Here is a 16,738-nt window from a genome sequence, read left to right as displayed (position 1 = left end):
TTTATGCATTTTTGCGGGTTGAGTTGATTCCCTGTCCAATCGATTTAAGTTAATTAATTTGAGTTCCGAAATTTTCATGTCATCTTTGTTCAAATCATTTTACGATTTAAATCATTTTGGATCTGGGTCATTCTAGTATGTTCGTTAAGTTCTTATGTCAAGTCATTTCATGTTTTATCATTTAAGTTAAAAATCTAGATTCGAATCATTTCGGGTTCAAGTCTTGTACTTCATACTAGACGTTGGAATTTAATTCATGTCATCCTAAATTTGAATCATTTTAAGTTTAAAGCATATTTGAGATTGGATTAAATGAATTGAAATTGTTAGTTATTTATTTATTTATTTTATGATGAGATGGAATAAATCATGTAGGGATTAATGTGAGGATCCCAACATTAGGGTCCACTCACCAACCGGCGAAACCTAGAGGAGACCCTTGACCTGACAGCCGAAAACTGCTGGTAGTGCTTTAAAATAGTAGTATTATTATTTTAATATGAATTTATGGGCTTAATAAAATGAATTCATAAAGTTAGGGGGGCGGGGGGCAAGAAAAAGATTTCAAAAGTTTAATGTGGGGTTTAGATTGTGGTGAATGCTAGCTACAAACTGGATTCTGCATATAATTTGATGGAATATGAAACTCAGAGTGCTCTTCCATGGCCACCAAAATATTTCCCACCTGAATTATCATCGAGTTGTTAATCTTTTTTTGTTATATTAGAAATTAGATTGTATTTTGTTTATTTTATTTAAAAAAATTGGTAAATTAATCTTTGTACGTTAAATCAAAGAGTAAATTGATCTTTCTGTTAAAAATTTCATCCAGTTAAAAATTGGTCCATGTACGTCAATACAAGTTACATGTGGCATGCCAAGTGTAACTGTTTGATTATTCCGTTAATCACGCTAGTTTTTAACAGTAGAAATAGAAGAAATTTGTAATAGAAAGGACAGGTTTACTCTTTGATTTAACGTATATGAACTAATTTACTCATTTTTTAGTAAAGAAAATGTAATCCGATTCTCAGTATAAGAACTTTCATAATACTTTTATCTAGTTTTTATCTAGTTTGAATGAATTTGAGCTAGTCACTATGGGCACTTGCCTTTAAAATTTTCAAAAAAAATTGTGAGGATTAAGGAGCATTATTTTTTAATTGAAAAGTTTTAATTGACAACCTTTCAAGGACTCGATGAAAATTTTCTAAATTGGGGAATTGAGGGCACAAGGCTCCCACTAACTCCTATTACGATAGGTTTAGATTAGGTTAATTCAAATTTGGTCGAATCAAATTTTAAAATTTTATGATCTTTTGAGGTTAAAAGGTCGTATCTTTCAAGTCTAAATTATTTGAACTTAAGAGTTAGGTTTTCTGGTCGAATCAGAATTCAATGAGTTTGAACTATTGATTCTTTTATGATCAAGTCAGGATAAGTTGAATTTTCGTTTAAATTAATCGAATCGAGTGTTCAAGTTTGGGTCCGGACAAATTCTAGCTAATTAAAGTGCTAACTTCTGTGCCTATCTGTTTGTATTGTAAAATAAGGAAAAAAGGAAAAGGAAACTGATTGCTTTAGTTGTGAACTTTCTAGTATTGGGATATAAGAACACATAAATGCAGACAAGCTTTACAATGAGGTCAAGTAGAAGCAAAGCAAAGCAAAAATTAAAAAAAAAGAAAGAAAGGGTTAAATTACACACTTAGTCATTCAATTGTTAACAAGTTTTTATTTTCGTCACTCAACTCTAATATTTTTCGATTTACTAACATTATCGGCATTTGATAATTTGGTTATTTCTTTGTTAAATCATTAACATAATGATGACTTATCCTTATTTATTGGCATACTAACAAAGTTAGCTACCCAATGTTTACAAATTCTATCAATTTAATCCGAATTCTAAAAAATCAATAAATTTAAGCCTCAATTTTACATATCTTATCAATTTAGCCCTGATTCTAAAACATTCATAAAATATATTTATATTTATATTTATATTTTTCAATAAAAAATATTTAAAATTTTAAAAAAATGGCATGAAGTGAAATATGGAGCCCCTTTTTACCCCCATCATGCAGGATGTGTATGGTATTGCCATTTTGGTTGAATTATTAAGCAAAAGGTAATGTGACTTTTTTTTATTTATATAATAATCATTTTAGTTTTTTAATGTTTATAAATTTATTAATTTAATCTTAATTCTAACAAAATTAATAAATTTAACTCTCAACTTTATAAAATTGTTAATTTAGTCCCTATTTTAAAAAAATTCAAAACAAAATAGGTAGTATTTTAAAAAATATATCATGAAGTGAGATGTGGAGCCCCTTTTTTCATGCAAGAAGTGTATGGCATTACCATTTTGGATGAAAATAAATAATCTTTTTTTGCAAGTTGGAAGTTTGCCAAACAAGTAGGGATGCCCACAAGGACATAAACTTGATAAGACCTAGATAAGATTTGGGTGTTAGGGGCAACTATTAGTCTCCCATTGCAAATAAAAATGCAAATTAATGATGAAATTTAAATGTGTTTTGATTACAAAAGTCACCAACTTTTATTTTCAAAATTAGTATTTGTGTCAACTTCATGAGCATAAATTAGTATTTTCTTCTTTAAATGTTCATCGTCTTCTCAAAGTTAAAGCATAGCTCTTCAAACTCAAACTCATGAATTCTTCGTATAGGAGTCCATTTCCCAAAAGTCATTAAAGTCTTAATTTTTATATGTTCTTTAATGTTTATTTATTTTGCCATTAAAGTCTTAATTTTTTTTGGGATCACTTTGGTCCTTAGCTTTCAAAGTTTAGTCAAAATTCTTTGTTTTGGATGGAAAAGTTGATTGCACTATTAAAATTTTAATAGCATTCACGTGGTTATTGTGTGGCAAACTACATGAATTTTAATCTTGACATAGATGTTTTTTTTTAAATTTGTTAATTAAGAGTAAAATAGTAGAGGCTAAATAGAGTGAATGCAAAGGGCCAAGTAGGTGCACTCCCCCTAAAAATGGAAAATTACATTTCAACCCCTTAAAATAATTAAATTATAAATTTATAATGGTAAAATTGCACTTTGACGCCTCAAAATGAAAAAAAAAACTATGTTTAATCTTTTTTAAAAATAATGAAATCATAAACTAATATATGATAAAATTATATTTTAACTCTCAAAAATTTATAATTCAATTTCAACCCTTTTAAAAATTTTCTAAATTTGCCCCTAGAGTTAAATTTATCATTATATTTTTCCCGTAATGGTACCAAGAGTTGTGTGGTTATAAAACCTTAAGAGAATCTGTGCGGTATTCAAAGAGAATAATACCGATCCGTATTTGTGTTGTCGATGTGGAGAAATTTCACGAAGGTCATTGTTTTGGCTTTCCTTTGATGGTGATTAAAGAACAAAAGAGAAAAAATATATATATACATACATACATATAGAATATTGTAACATATGGTTGGTACTATTTTGTTGTTGCTTCAATAGCTTGTAGTGAGGCTAACTAATGTAAAATGGGGGAATTGGTACTGTTTTAAGACAAAGTGGGTGAAACAGAAAAAGGCAGAAAGTTTATGATACAAGAAAGAACCAAATTAAAACAAAGTGAGGAGTTGCTTGTATTCTACCCCTATGGATAATCAATAATGTAGATAGGGACTGTTTAATTAAATATTTCCATTACTTTTTCTTTTTTATCCCTTTAAAACCTTTTTGTTGCGATTAAGGCTAAAGTCTAGACTTGTTTAAGGATCGGGAAATTTAATTTTTTTTTTAAGTTTAGTTTGGGTTTATATTTTTCAATCTTGGCCCGTTTTATTATTCAGAAATAATATAAATATAAAAAAATAATTTTGGTTAGACTATGTCGTATGTTCTTCTTTCAAAATTTGGAATTTAATTCTTTTACTTCTATTTTCAAGAATTTAATCCCTCTAATTTTTAATTTTCAAAATTCAAGACTAATTGCTAACACTTAACATTTTTTGTTAAATTTTTTATTCTTGCATTTTGAAATTTAAAAAAAAAGTTAATAGCCATGTAACTAAAAAAATAACTTTGTAATGAACCTAAATTTAACAAAAATAATTTTAACAGTATTAACAATAATACTCGAATTTTAAAATCTAAAAAGTAAGGGATCGAATTTTTAAATATAAAAGTATAAAAACTAAATTTTAAATTTAAGAAGAATAGAAATAAGAACCGATCACATATTTTTACTATTTTCTAAACAGTTCAACATTTAAGTTTAAACTTAATTTCTTTTTAAACTTAAATCTTGACCCAACGCATAAACACTATATCCGAGCTTTTCAAATAAAATAAAGTTTACTATCTAAAACATTTTTATGTTATTGGGCCTGCAACATATCAGGGTCTACTATCATTTGGTCTTCAAGGTTCTAAATGGGAGCCTAATTCCCTTCTATAGGCTCAATTAAGAATTTATATAGGGTAAAATAAGTAGGAGTGACTCAATTATAAAATTATCATTTAACTATTAGTAAATTTCTTTTTTTGTTACTCAACCATAATAAGTTACAAAATGATCAATCGGTTATTCAATTTTATCTTTTTTGGTCACCAGGCTAATATAAAAATGAAAACACTAAAACATCCAATGAAGTTGGGTGACCAGAAAAGATAAAATTGAATAGTCGAATGAATATTTTGTAACTTTTCATAATGGGTAGCCAAAAAAGAAATTTACTAATAGTTAGATGACCATTTTGTAACTTTTCATAGTTGGATGACTAGAACAGGGGAAAAAAACATAGTTGAGTGACTACTAATGTTGTTAACTCTTTTATATACTGCAAAAGAAAAAAAAATAATGACTAGGTAATTTTAAGGGATAAAATAACATTTAATCTCTTAACTTATAATTTTTTTCCATTTTGGTCTTGAATTCTTTTGTTCGTATTAGTCTCAAAACTTGATAGTTCTTTTAAATTTATCCGAATTTAATATTTAAATCTAAATTATATTAAGTTATGATGATGTTTGTGTCACATTATCACTTAAATTTTAAAAATAAATTAAAGATCAAATTAACAAAAATTACCAAATTTAAAGAGTAAAGGTTGCATTATCAGGATATGGTCAAATAAAACACCCAACAGGATGCACTATCCTTACTATTAAAAACAATGCCATCATATTATTATAAACTTGGCCATTTTATCCGAGTTCAATAAATTAGAGTTAAAATTTGATTTAAACTTATTTAGAATAAGAAAATTAAAAAGTTTAACCTAAATTAACACAAATTCGAACAGATTCAAATTTGAAATTGATTTAAGTTTGAACTGACTCAAAACTTAAAATAAGTACAACTCGAAATGGTTAAATTCTATAATGACTCGTACTGAAAAAATTAAACATCAAACTTGAAATGATCCAAACTCGCAACGACCCAGTTGAAAATCACATTCCTTAAACCCAGAGTTATCAAAATCTACAATGATTTAAACCCAAACCTAAAAATCCCGAACTCAAAACCAAAATGAACTAAATCTAAAATTGACCTAAAGTAAATTATTCTAAAATTTTAAATTCTAAATTCACCGATCCAAATTCATCTTACCCGACCAATTGATTGGTGTTCATCAAATACATAAATAATCACTTTATTGACGCAATAACTAATAAACTAGCTTCAACCTCAAGTTATGACATCTTCATATACTCCATGAAATCTAGGTTTAAATTATCATTGTAAAAAGAAAAGACACTAATAAACTAGCCTTAATTATATGCTATGGAACAGAAGACAAACCTTGCACTTGCAGTTATTTTAGTTCAACCATTTATCACCTCGGGCTCCAACAAGAAGATTCCTGGTTGTTCAAAGCCCATGGCCTAGATGGTCTCTGATTAACAACATAATATTATATAACATACATACATATGCACACATGTGTATATTTATATAAAACTTGATTGGAATCATTAGTTAGAACTAATAAATCATCTGTTAGCTTCCTCAACTAACCTTATTCTTCCAAACTTAGACAATTCACACTAGGACAAAAATCAAGCTCGGCATCCCCCTAAATATGAAGCTGTCAATGTCAAACATATCGTCTTTTTCAAAAGAAAATAAAAAAACCAGCAATCATATAGTAAGTTTTTCAATATCATAAAATAAATTGTGTCATTTTCAAGAGACAACAAGCCAAAGTCTAAAATTTGTGAACTAGTCGAAAGTCTAACATAACAAATCATTCAATAAACTCAAGGTTTTGTTTTTCATTAACCTACTCTACCCAGTAATTTTGTGTTTTTTTGTATAGAGAGTCAATATATCAGAAAATATTTGCTTTCTCTAATTATTTTTTACAATAATTACGTAACAAATTTAAACCGGTAAAAGTACCATGAAGTTCCTAGTAGTCAGATTGCATTTTTTCTTTTTTATTTAAAAAAATAAACAAATTAGTTCATATATACGTTAAATTAAAGAGCAAACTGCTCTCTTTTGCTAAAAATTTTATCCATTTTTACTGTTAAAAACTGGCATGACTGACAGAATAACTAGACAGTTACACGTGGCACGCCACATGTACCTCATTCTAGTGTATAGGAATCAGTTTTTAACAATAGAAATGAATGAAATTTTTCATAGAAGAACCAATTTGTACTTTAATCTAACCTACATAGATTAATTTGTCCATTTTTTTAGTAAAAGGGGCAAAATGCAATTTAACTTCTAATACAAGGGCCTCCATGCTACTTTTACCACTTAAACCTAATGACGGTGGAATTGAAACATACAGTTTCTTTGAAGGGTTATCATTGAATTTAGCTGACACTGATCAGCAACCCCATTGCTTTTTGAAAGACTTTGCTGGCTAAGCTTTCAAGTTCTTGAAACCAGCTCCAGTTATGGTGTTCGGTTGTTGTGGATGTTGTTGCTGCCTCCATTTGAGGTGAAGATATGCTTGCATTGCTTACTTGTTCCACTCCATATCCAATCATTCTCCTATCTTTTATTCCCACATTTTTCTGACCTGCAAAAGGCAAAGGAAAGCAAAAACAATTCAAACATAACATTCAGACATGAAATACTAAAAGAAGTGAAGATTTTTTAAGCTCTTACCATTCATTTCCAACAAGGGTTTGGAAGATTCTGACCAGAGAACAAGGGTTGGGGTGATTATTGTAAGAAATGCCCAAAAGAAGAATATCACAACAAAGGTTCTATCACCCATTTTTCTTTTCCTACGGAATATTGTTGGAGAGATTTAATGTAAGGTTTTTTTAGAGAGGGCTAGCTAGGGGAAGTGACAGACACAAAAAAACCTTCAACAATTAGCTGGCCATGTTTAATGAACAATGCTATTATAAAACTTAATACTCAAATTGTAATATTCTTTTCCTTAAGTAATCAAAGTCAAATACAAACAAAAAAAGAAAAAGAAAAAAGAAACTCATGGGGATTACTGTGGCTCAGTTGTTGGAGAGGTGTTCTCTAAGACGTGTGTGTAATGATTAGGCATCCATCTGGCATTGTATATATCATCATCCCTCAAAGTCAATTTTCTTGAAGAATTTCCCCTGCACTCAGTTTATACAACCACCATTAAAATACCATATAATTCACAAGTTAAAATAATTTTTAAAAGCCTCAAATAGTGTTATCAAATCTTGAAAAGATTCCCAAGAAGCTCTCCTTGATGACTGCTTGACAACTACCCTTTTCTTCATACCATCCACAAAAACCAATATCAGGTCAACAAACAACAATGCAAGCAAAATAAGTTTTTGAGCAATGAGTATTCTTATTAGCTAAAAACATGGGGGAAAAGGGCCTAAAACCTAAAGCAATGAAAAGAAAATATATATTGACTAATAGTCTGATACATGGGAAGAAGCTTTAGAGAAAGAAGATTAACCAATTTTGATGTGGAACATAGTTGATCATTCGAAATAAAAACCCGGAATTCCCAACATAAATACATACATACGGTTAACGACTCTTCCTTCTAAAGATAACCTTGTTATGCCTACACCTCACAAGATCACCTCACAACCCGCCAGCCACGCGGAGTGTTCCACGAGCTAAGATCTCCTGCAAGAACAAAATCCTGCTGACGAGGGCCAATGAACTCTCTACCTCGCAAACCCACAGCACGGGGAACACACATCTGGCAAAGGTGACATATACGTACATCGTTATTTACCCGCTGTCCTAACAAGACAACTTATACTTGGGAGGAAATTTGTCAATAATTTGACTGAGCTCCGTGAATATGGAACCAATAAGAGACCGACATGTGGCACCGCAAGAAAGAGCAGCGAGACCCCTTATAAGATCCCCCTAGCGGCAAGGCTTCCTGATCTCTTTCTCTCTCTTCTCACTATTCTCATTCCTCAACGACCTTTCTTCTTCTTTGAGCACTCATAATACGTCCTACGACTCTCTACCCACCCATTGAATGAATCTTCTACAACCACCATCATCACACCCTTGTATCATCAACAAACTTTAATGATGCAATGAAAAGAATATATATTGACTAATAGTCTAATACATAGGAAGAAGTTATAGAGAAAGAAGAATAACCAATTTTGATGTCGATCATTCGAAATCAAAAACTCGGAATTCCCGACCTACATACATGTGATTAACAACTCTTCCTTCTAAAATTCTAAAACAATGAAAATTGGAACTTAGAAAAGGTTGCAACTTTCTGGATTTTTTTCCAGAAAAGGATGTAAACAACCCCTTCAATCCGTCACTAAACCTGCGCCAGTGGGAGAGGTCTTCTTCCCTGTATACCTCTGTTGAAACCCAAAAGGTAAAAAAGTTAAATGTTATATGAGGTGTTCCAATGATACAAGTTTTACCACAAGGAAGATCTAAGCTATGACCTGTTTCCCAATGCTGAATGGAACATATTTATACTTGATCATATGCATTATTTGACGCTTCATCGTGAGAACAAAGAGAGCAATCCAATAGAAGAGTAATATGGGCCAAAAGACAGGAACATCAAATATTGAAAAGAAAGTCATCAAGAAGCCTATGCAAAAAGCTTTTGTTATTGAGTACCTGAAACCATAATACCAAATAAAAGCAAGTCATTTTTGATCCAGTATAGTTGGCAGTGTTGTAAAGGGAGCATGGCACTCTAGGCACTACAATTCTCATAGTGACTCATGCTCAAGGAACACACACAAAAAAAAGGTGCTAGCATGAATGATGTGAAGCATAATATGTATACTTGTGAGATCTTGTATGTGTCTATAAATAAAAGATATGTAATAAACTCTAGATTTGTTCTAGTTTATCAACAAAACATGCAAATTCTTTATTGGTCAATATGTGCATGATTTTGTTATGGTCCATGTATGTTTTTGAATACTCAAAAACTGAGAATTATAGAATTTAATAATATCTGAAAGTGAAAATAAAAGAAATTAAAGATAACTTTGTTATGCCTACCCCTCATGAGGTCACCTCACAATCCGCCAACCTCGCAGGTTGTTTTGTGAGCTAAGGTCGCTTGCGATAACAAATTCATACACCGTATTTTACCCATTGTCCTCAGGAGGAAGTGATATCAATAGGTCGGCTAAACTTCAAGAATACAAAATCAACATGAAACCAACACATGGCGCCTCAAGAAGAAACATAAGCACCTTTTATAAGATGGCCAAGGCTTTGAGATCTCTCTCTCCGGCCTCTCTCTTCTATCTTTATTTTCATCCCTCAACCACCTTTCTTCCTCTTTGAACACTCATAATATGTCCTATGGCTCTCTACCCACCAAATGAACAGTCTACAACTACCATCATCTCAGCCTAGTATCAACAAACTTCAATAAAGCAATCAATTTCTTTTCCTAGCACCTTATAAATCACTAAGACAATGCTTATTATCCTAATTTGCTATTCATAGAGTAAATATTTCCATAAATTCTTACCGATTTCAGCATTTCAAGTTCCAGTCATTAAATGCAAAAAATTCATTAAATTTATTGATCATAACAATAAAAAAAATTAAAAGTAATTCCCAAATCGAAAAACGGGTTTTAAATTTAAATTTACCAAAACTTAAACTCTGGAAGTCGGCGAATGAAAGGTCTGAATTCATCAGAACCTTTAGTCGGCAACGAAGCACCATCCAAATGCTCAAGTTCAGGATCAACCTTAGGCGATAAAAAACCAATCAATAGATTCAAGATATAAATCCCAATGCCATAAGACACGATATAAAAGCCTTGCAATAAGTAAACGCGAAGGACGTAAACGGCCGCAATGGCGAGACTTCCAAGCCATCTTTCCATCAGGTGTGGCGTTGAGCGATCCAAAAAGTACTGAAACGTCCGTGAGAAATCGCTCTTCCACTTCGCTATCGGCGCTACCACCGCGGCAACTTCGTCACCGGATCCGTCCATTAAAAAAAATAATTTTATTTTTTAAACACCTCCCTAAAAACAAAAACAACAATCAAATATGGATGATGAATTTAGAAATTATTTTATATAAATAATTTTTAATTAAAAAATTTAAACAAATTTTTTATTTGCGGGTTGCCTTTGATTGAAGATGAAGATTTTAATGCCGAATTTCACGAAAATAGTAAGAAAATTTGAAAACAATAGAAAGGACAAATTTGCAGGTAGTTTACAGTTATTTCGCCCGTGTCTAATGCATCCAAACGCACCTTCATGACGACGTTTTGTTCATAAAGCTAAATTGGGCCTTCTCTTTTATGTGCTTTCATCTCTCAACTTGGTAAATATAAAATTGAAGATACTTTGAAATTAATTTTATATAATTTTTTATGTGATGATGTTATACAATCTCAAATATCATATTCAGTTTTCTAATAATCGGATTGGTGGTTGAACAAGTTAGACCACCGATTCTTGATTCAATCAATTCAATTGGTTCGACCGTCAGACCAATAATAATTAATTAATTTCTTATAAAAATCTAAAATTATTAAATTGAACCAATTTATTCAATGTTGATTTTTATCCCGATTTTTTTATTTTTATCAATTTTAAGTATTTCTGACTAAATTGGTTCAGCTCATCTGTTCAGATCGTTATATCAATCAATCATCGATCCATCGTTCCAATAATATTGGTCACATTATCAAATCTTGCCAGTATTCAAGTATATGAACCAATATAAATTTAGTTGCCAAATTTAAAGACCAAAGTAAAAAAAAATGTATAAATAACAAAATAAACCTAATTAACAATTTCGGAGGTCAGTAATTATATTATCCCATTCTAATATATTTTAAAATTTGATTACTACTACCCTAATCCAAATTAATTATTTATTTATTGAATATTTAACTCTACAAAGAAATTACTTAAAAAATCTAAAAATTGTAAAACGACTGATGAATTTAAATGTCAAAATTTGAGTTTGTTAATGAATATCCTAATCAAAATGCATTATTCGCAATGATCAATATTTGAATCTGCAAATATAAATCGAATACTTACAGATATTCAAATTCTCATTATCCATGATCATCTTAAGACAGTATATGTTCTTTGTGTATTTATTATATTATTTTTGTGGTTATTAAACATCTCACATAGGTGATGTGTTTTTGTATATTACTAAAGGGATTTTGACGGTAAAAATAGTCAAATTGCATTTTGTCTCCTCCACTCAAAAAATTGACAAATAATCGTTATACATTATATAAAAAAAACAAATTAATTTTTTTATTAAATATTTCATTCATTTTTACTATTAAAAACTATCATAATTAATAGAATAATCATATAGTAACATGCGGTCTGCCAAGTGTACCTCGTCCTGCCGTATGGACTAATCTTTAACAATAGATTTGAATGAAATTTTTAATAGAATGATCAACTATTTGACCTAATGTACATGAACTAATTTACCTATCTTTTTTAAAAAAAGGGACAAAATACAATCTGACTCCTAATGCAAGTGTCTAGGAGGTTTGCAAAGTGTGTTGCCCTCCAAACCATGTCCAATGTTGGGTTCAGAGTTTTTATGTTTGGTTTCATCCCCAAGTTTTATCTCCTGATTCCGCCTAAAACCCGAACGGGTTCACGGAGTGATTCTGTCAGCAATCCCAATGCACATTGACATTGGTCTTTCCAAGAGAATTGCACCAAATTTCATAATTCAAGAGGCAGTAACACTTAAATAAGTCAAAAACATCAATGACCACTATCTTGAGTATAAATGTAAATGTAGTTTCAAGTTTCAGCTCAGGCTAGCAAGGAAATATCCAACACAATAATGTCTATATAGTGACTAACCCGAATTTCCAAGCAAATTGTTGAAAAAAACTCATCTAGAAGGATCGGGAAGCAGGTTTTTTCATTCTCAAATATCCATAGGGGCCACGCCTTCGCCAGCAGCAGCACCCTGTTCAGGTTCGGGCTCGGCTGAAGCCTCCTGTCCTGCATCAGTATCAGGTTCAGCAGCAGGACCTTCTTGCTCTGCCACAATTTCGAAGGCATCAATCATTTGTTGTACGGTTCCTTGATCCAAGATATGGAATGGCTCCCCGACCCCTACCACGGCAACTGTACATACCGAGCTTTTTAAGGTTTCTCCTTGCAGGGTCTCCCTTATTGCCATAAGAGCATCCTTGACCAGATCATCCCGTGATGCGTCTCTAAAGCTCTCAAACCTGCGTTCCAAGTACGTTTTTGCAGCTTGCGAGCGTGATCCGATGGCAAAAGCTTGGTACTCAAAGTAGTTTCCACTTGGGCAGTTATAGTAGAGATGAGCCCCGGATTCATCCAAGCCAGCCACCAACAAACCAACACCATAAGGTCGTTTCCAAGAACGTTGGGTGCAGACCTGCCACCGAAAACAGAAGCATTTTTCGATCTCAATTGCACAAACAAATAACATGGTTTGGCTTTCGAGAAATCCAATAGGTTCGGTGTTCCACGAGAAAAAAAAAAGAGAGTTTCTAACCGGGTTAACAAATTAAACACCGCAAAACAAAAAGATTGCTAGATAACGATACAAATGAAGATATACAAATTATATTAGACCTTCAAGTATGTAATAGAATCAAGAATCTACTCCTATTACATTCGAGAAATATACAGAACTTTGAGCAGCAAACAGAATAAGCAGAGAACAGTGAGGAAAAGAAACAAAAGAGAAACTTTGAAAGCTTCAACAAACCAACTATCGAAGCGGCATAAGGCAAAAAGAGATCATACAACAAACTTATCCGTACTAACTATAACCAACCTCAAATACTTAACATCATTTAATGCACAGTAGCACCAACAATCTTCACCTCTTACATCAACAAAAGTACATGGTCCATATTAGGTTTATCACAAGTTATCTTAAAAACACTACTTGATCAGATAACACCCGCACAGTTAAACATAAGCACACAGATGACCTTCGATTTAACAGTCAATGGAAGGCACTCATAACAACATTCTTTTAATTTCTCTAACCTGATTTTATACCAAAAAGCTTTTGCCCTAATCGCTTGATGCCATGGTACATTCAACCTCTTATCCTCAACATCCAAGTATTGCTAACTCAATAATGGAATATACAAACCATAAGATTGAAATTCCCTCTGCTATAACCATTTTCCATTTGCTATTATGTATTGGACATTCGGTTATCATTTTACATTGTTAATCATAGTAAAAATACCATAGAGGCCCTTGTACTAAAAGTTGGATTGCATTTTGGCCCTCTACTTAAAAAATGGACAAATTAATCCCTCTACGCTAAATCAAAAAGTAAACTAATCCTTGCTAAAAATTATGTCAGCATGATGTCAAGTGTATTGTTTGCTTATTCCACCAACTAGGTCAGTTTTTAACAGTAAAGGAAAATAGGCTCTTTGAACTAACAAACAAGGACTAATTTGCCTATTTTTTGAGTAGAGGGGCAAAATACTATCCAACTCCTCGGAGAGGCGCCTCCATGGTACTATTAGGTGTTAATCATCAACCATTTCAACAATAATGCAATTGGATAGTCTTATTTACTTAAAATTTCCACATTACTTGATCTTTTCAGTCTTTTTCTACATAATATAGTCTTCTATGTAAAGTAATTTTCAATTTAGAACAGTAATCTAGCTAAGTCAATAACTATTTTTGAGCTTCAATTACTTGAAAATTTCATGCTTGTGAAGACTTTCAGCAGAGACCCAATTGAGGTTCAAACCCTAAAAAAAGAAAAATTTTCAATTCTATAAAAAGAACCCTAAATCAACATCACCAAATGATTCAATTGAGACAAAATTGAAACAGACCTGGGCTTTATCGGCGAGTTGAACAACGAGTCGGCCCACGGGAAGCGGCGACTCGTACGTGAAGCTATAGTTGATACACTCGTTCCGCATATACCGAGAAAGGACGCGTCCGTCGGCGGTGAGACCGGCGATGGCGACACCGATATGGTCGTCGACTTTGAAGATCTTCTTCTGGTGAGAAGACAACTCAGAATTAGCCTTGTTAACGCAACCCAAAACAACATGGGTCTTAGATCGGAGTCCGATCGCCGCCGAGCCTTGTTTCACGGCCTCCATCGCGTACTCCACTTGGAACAACCGGCCCGCCGGGCTCCATGTAGTGACGTCGGTATCGTATTGGTTCCTGAACATTATCTATTTGATTCTACAAAAGAAAAAAAAACTTGATTTTTCCCCTTGTTTCTTCTTCTCTGGACAGTAATTTAAGAGGGTTTTTTTTCTTCTTTTCTTCTTCTTCAAGACAAAGAGAGAGAAAACACCCATAGTAAAGGGTTAAATTTTGTTTATAGTACTTTTACTTTTACAAAATTTTGATATTTAGTCCTCAAAATTCAAGATCAATTGTTAACACTTTTTTTTTAATTGGATGGTGTTACATTTTGAAATAATAAAATAATCACTTGGTAGCATTGTAATTAAAAAACTGATATTGTAATAAACATAAATTTAATAAAATAATTTTAATACTGTTAATCGTTGGACTTGAATTTTGAAATTTAAAAAGTAGAGGGACTAAACTGCTAGAAATAAAAATATATACACTAAATTCAAAATTTATAAAAATTAAAAGGACTCGTGGAATATTTAACCAAATACTAATGACTGTTAATTATTGCACTGAAAATTTTAAATTGGAAAAGTAAAATTAAGTATAGGACTTTAAATTTTGACAAAGTATAGGGACTAACATCATATTTTAACCTAAAGACAATATTGGGCCTTTTCATGGTTTGAGTCTGCCCCAGTACATAGGTTGGGTCACTGATAAGGCTTCTTGACATTGAGTAAATGGGCTATTAGCCTGATTTTGGATTGCACTCTATGGAATTGACCCAAATGAATCTTTAATATTTGGGCCTGGTTAATTTGAATCAGGTGAATTTAAACTTATAATTGTTGGATCATTTGGGTTTGGGACAATTTTTGGTTGATGTAATTTCAAGTTTGAATTATTTGAGGTTTGAGTCCTTTTGACTACCAACTATTTAGAGTTTTGATTATTTTGAATTTGAGCTTGTACTTGATGCACTAATGCAAGCATTTTTAGACTCTTCAACTTGTTAATTGGGCGGGTCGGGTTGGTTTTGGGTCATTTTGAATTCGGGCTAGATTTGAGTTTGAGTTGTTTTAAACTTGGGTCATTTTGCTTTCTAATCATTTGGGATTTGAGCCAGTATTCTTCACGCCTCTTGCACTAATAAAAACTCACATTTTTTTCTTCTTCTAAAGTTCAATATTTTTTCATGAAACAATTTTGAACGTTATGAATTCACAAACCAAAACCCAAACAAGTTTCTTCTCTGATCTTTGACACTAACCATCAAACCAGATTGGATCTAAGGTATCTTCTTTTACTCGTCGATGGGTACTGATCCACTGTATCAATCATCAAATCGTCACTTGAAGCTCACTAACCAAACTTAAAAAAGAAAAGGAATTTACAGCCTAATAACTTAAATGAAAACTTTTGAATATTTCAGTTTACATTTTATAACTTTTTAAAATCAAGTAATCAAAATATAAACTTACTAATAATTTAATCATATTCAATAGAATTTACCTTAAAAAATACAACAATTCAATTATAATGGATAAATAATGTAGTATTTGAAGGCTAAAGGCTTAAAAGGCCAAAATGGATGAGCTGAGCTGTTAGTCACAGAATTGAGAGAAATGGGTAGATCAGACCAAAAGCACAAAAGAAAGCAAAGCAGAAATCTGCTTTTTTATGCTTTGGAGCCTGATTTCTTTTATGATATATTATTGATACTGGCAGAGAGATTCACTTTGTGTTAGATTTAGATCAAAAGGGCTTTCATCACTTTCATAAAAAATAATCTCATTCAATCATGATTTATAAATTTATAGTTTTATCGAGTCGAGATATAAAAAATTCGATGTATCTTAAGTAAGATTTTGGATTTTAATTTTATAGATGAAAGAACTAAATTGTGAAATCTTTACTTTGCTTTTAATGGTTTGATTCGGTTTGATTTTAAATTTTATCAAAACCCAACGTAATTACGAGTAATGAAAAATGGTTCAAATATATTATAAGCTTTCGTACGCAGATTTTAAAATTCAAGTTAAATTGTCAACAACGTTAATTTTTTTATTATAACATCAGTTTTTCAATTATATGACTATTAAGTGATTTTTTTTAAATTTCAAAATGTAATACGCAGATTAAAATCCTGAAAATAAAAGTATAAAGATTAGATTATAAAATTTTAAAGAATAT

At 31.5% G+C, this 16,738-nt stretch overlaps 2 protein-coding genes across 3 annotated transcripts; both read right to left on the bottom strand.

The window, feature by feature from the left end:
• Positions 1 to 4,560: 4,560 nt before the first annotated feature.
• LOC107935056 (protein RER1B) lies at positions 4,561 to 10,556 on the bottom strand. 2 transcript variants are annotated; one of them, XM_041094870.1, is made up of 6 exons: positions 10,068 to 10,556; positions 8,889 to 9,069; positions 7,114 to 8,798; positions 6,789 to 7,024; positions 6,007 to 6,076; positions 4,561 to 5,884 (listed from the first exon to the last, which is right to left on the bottom strand). In XM_041094870.1, the coding sequence occupies exons 1-3, from the start codon at positions 10,415 to 10,417 to the stop codon at positions 8,745 to 8,747; spliced, it is 585 nt and encodes a 194-aa protein (XP_040950804.1). In that variant the 5' UTR covers positions 10,418 to 10,556; the 3' UTR covers positions 4,561 to 5,884; positions 6,007 to 6,076; positions 6,789 to 7,024; positions 7,114 to 8,744. The 2 variants fall into 2 exon arrangements, with proteins under 2 accessions (XP_040950804.1, XP_040950803.1); XM_041094869.1 differs by lacking the exons at positions 4,561 to 5,884; positions 6,007 to 6,076 and having other exon boundaries at positions 6,136 to 7,024.
• A 1,615-nt stretch (positions 10,557 to 12,171) lies between these two features.
• On the bottom strand, positions 12,172 to 14,759 carry LOC107935086 (proteasome subunit alpha type-1-B). Its single transcript, XM_041094868.1, has 2 exons — positions 14,278 to 14,759; positions 12,172 to 12,836 (listed from the first exon to the last, which is right to left on the bottom strand). Exons 1-2 carry the CDS (start codon positions 14,626 to 14,628, stop codon positions 12,354 to 12,356), a joined length of 834 nt encoding a protein of 277 aa, XP_040950802.1. The 5' UTR covers positions 14,629 to 14,759; the 3' UTR covers positions 12,172 to 12,353.
• Positions 14,760 to 16,738: the final 1,979 nt, after the last annotated feature.

The sequence above is a fragment of the Gossypium hirsutum genome, chromosome D06 (assembly GCF_007990345.1).
Source record: "Gossypium hirsutum isolate 1008001.06 chromosome D06, Gossypium_hirsutum_v2.1, whole genome shotgun sequence".
NCBI lineage: Eukaryota > Viridiplantae > Streptophyta > Magnoliopsida > Malvales > Malvaceae > Gossypium > Gossypium hirsutum.
The sequence above is the reverse complement of the archived record's forward strand: the minus strand, read 5'-3'. Positions and strand labels throughout refer to the sequence as shown.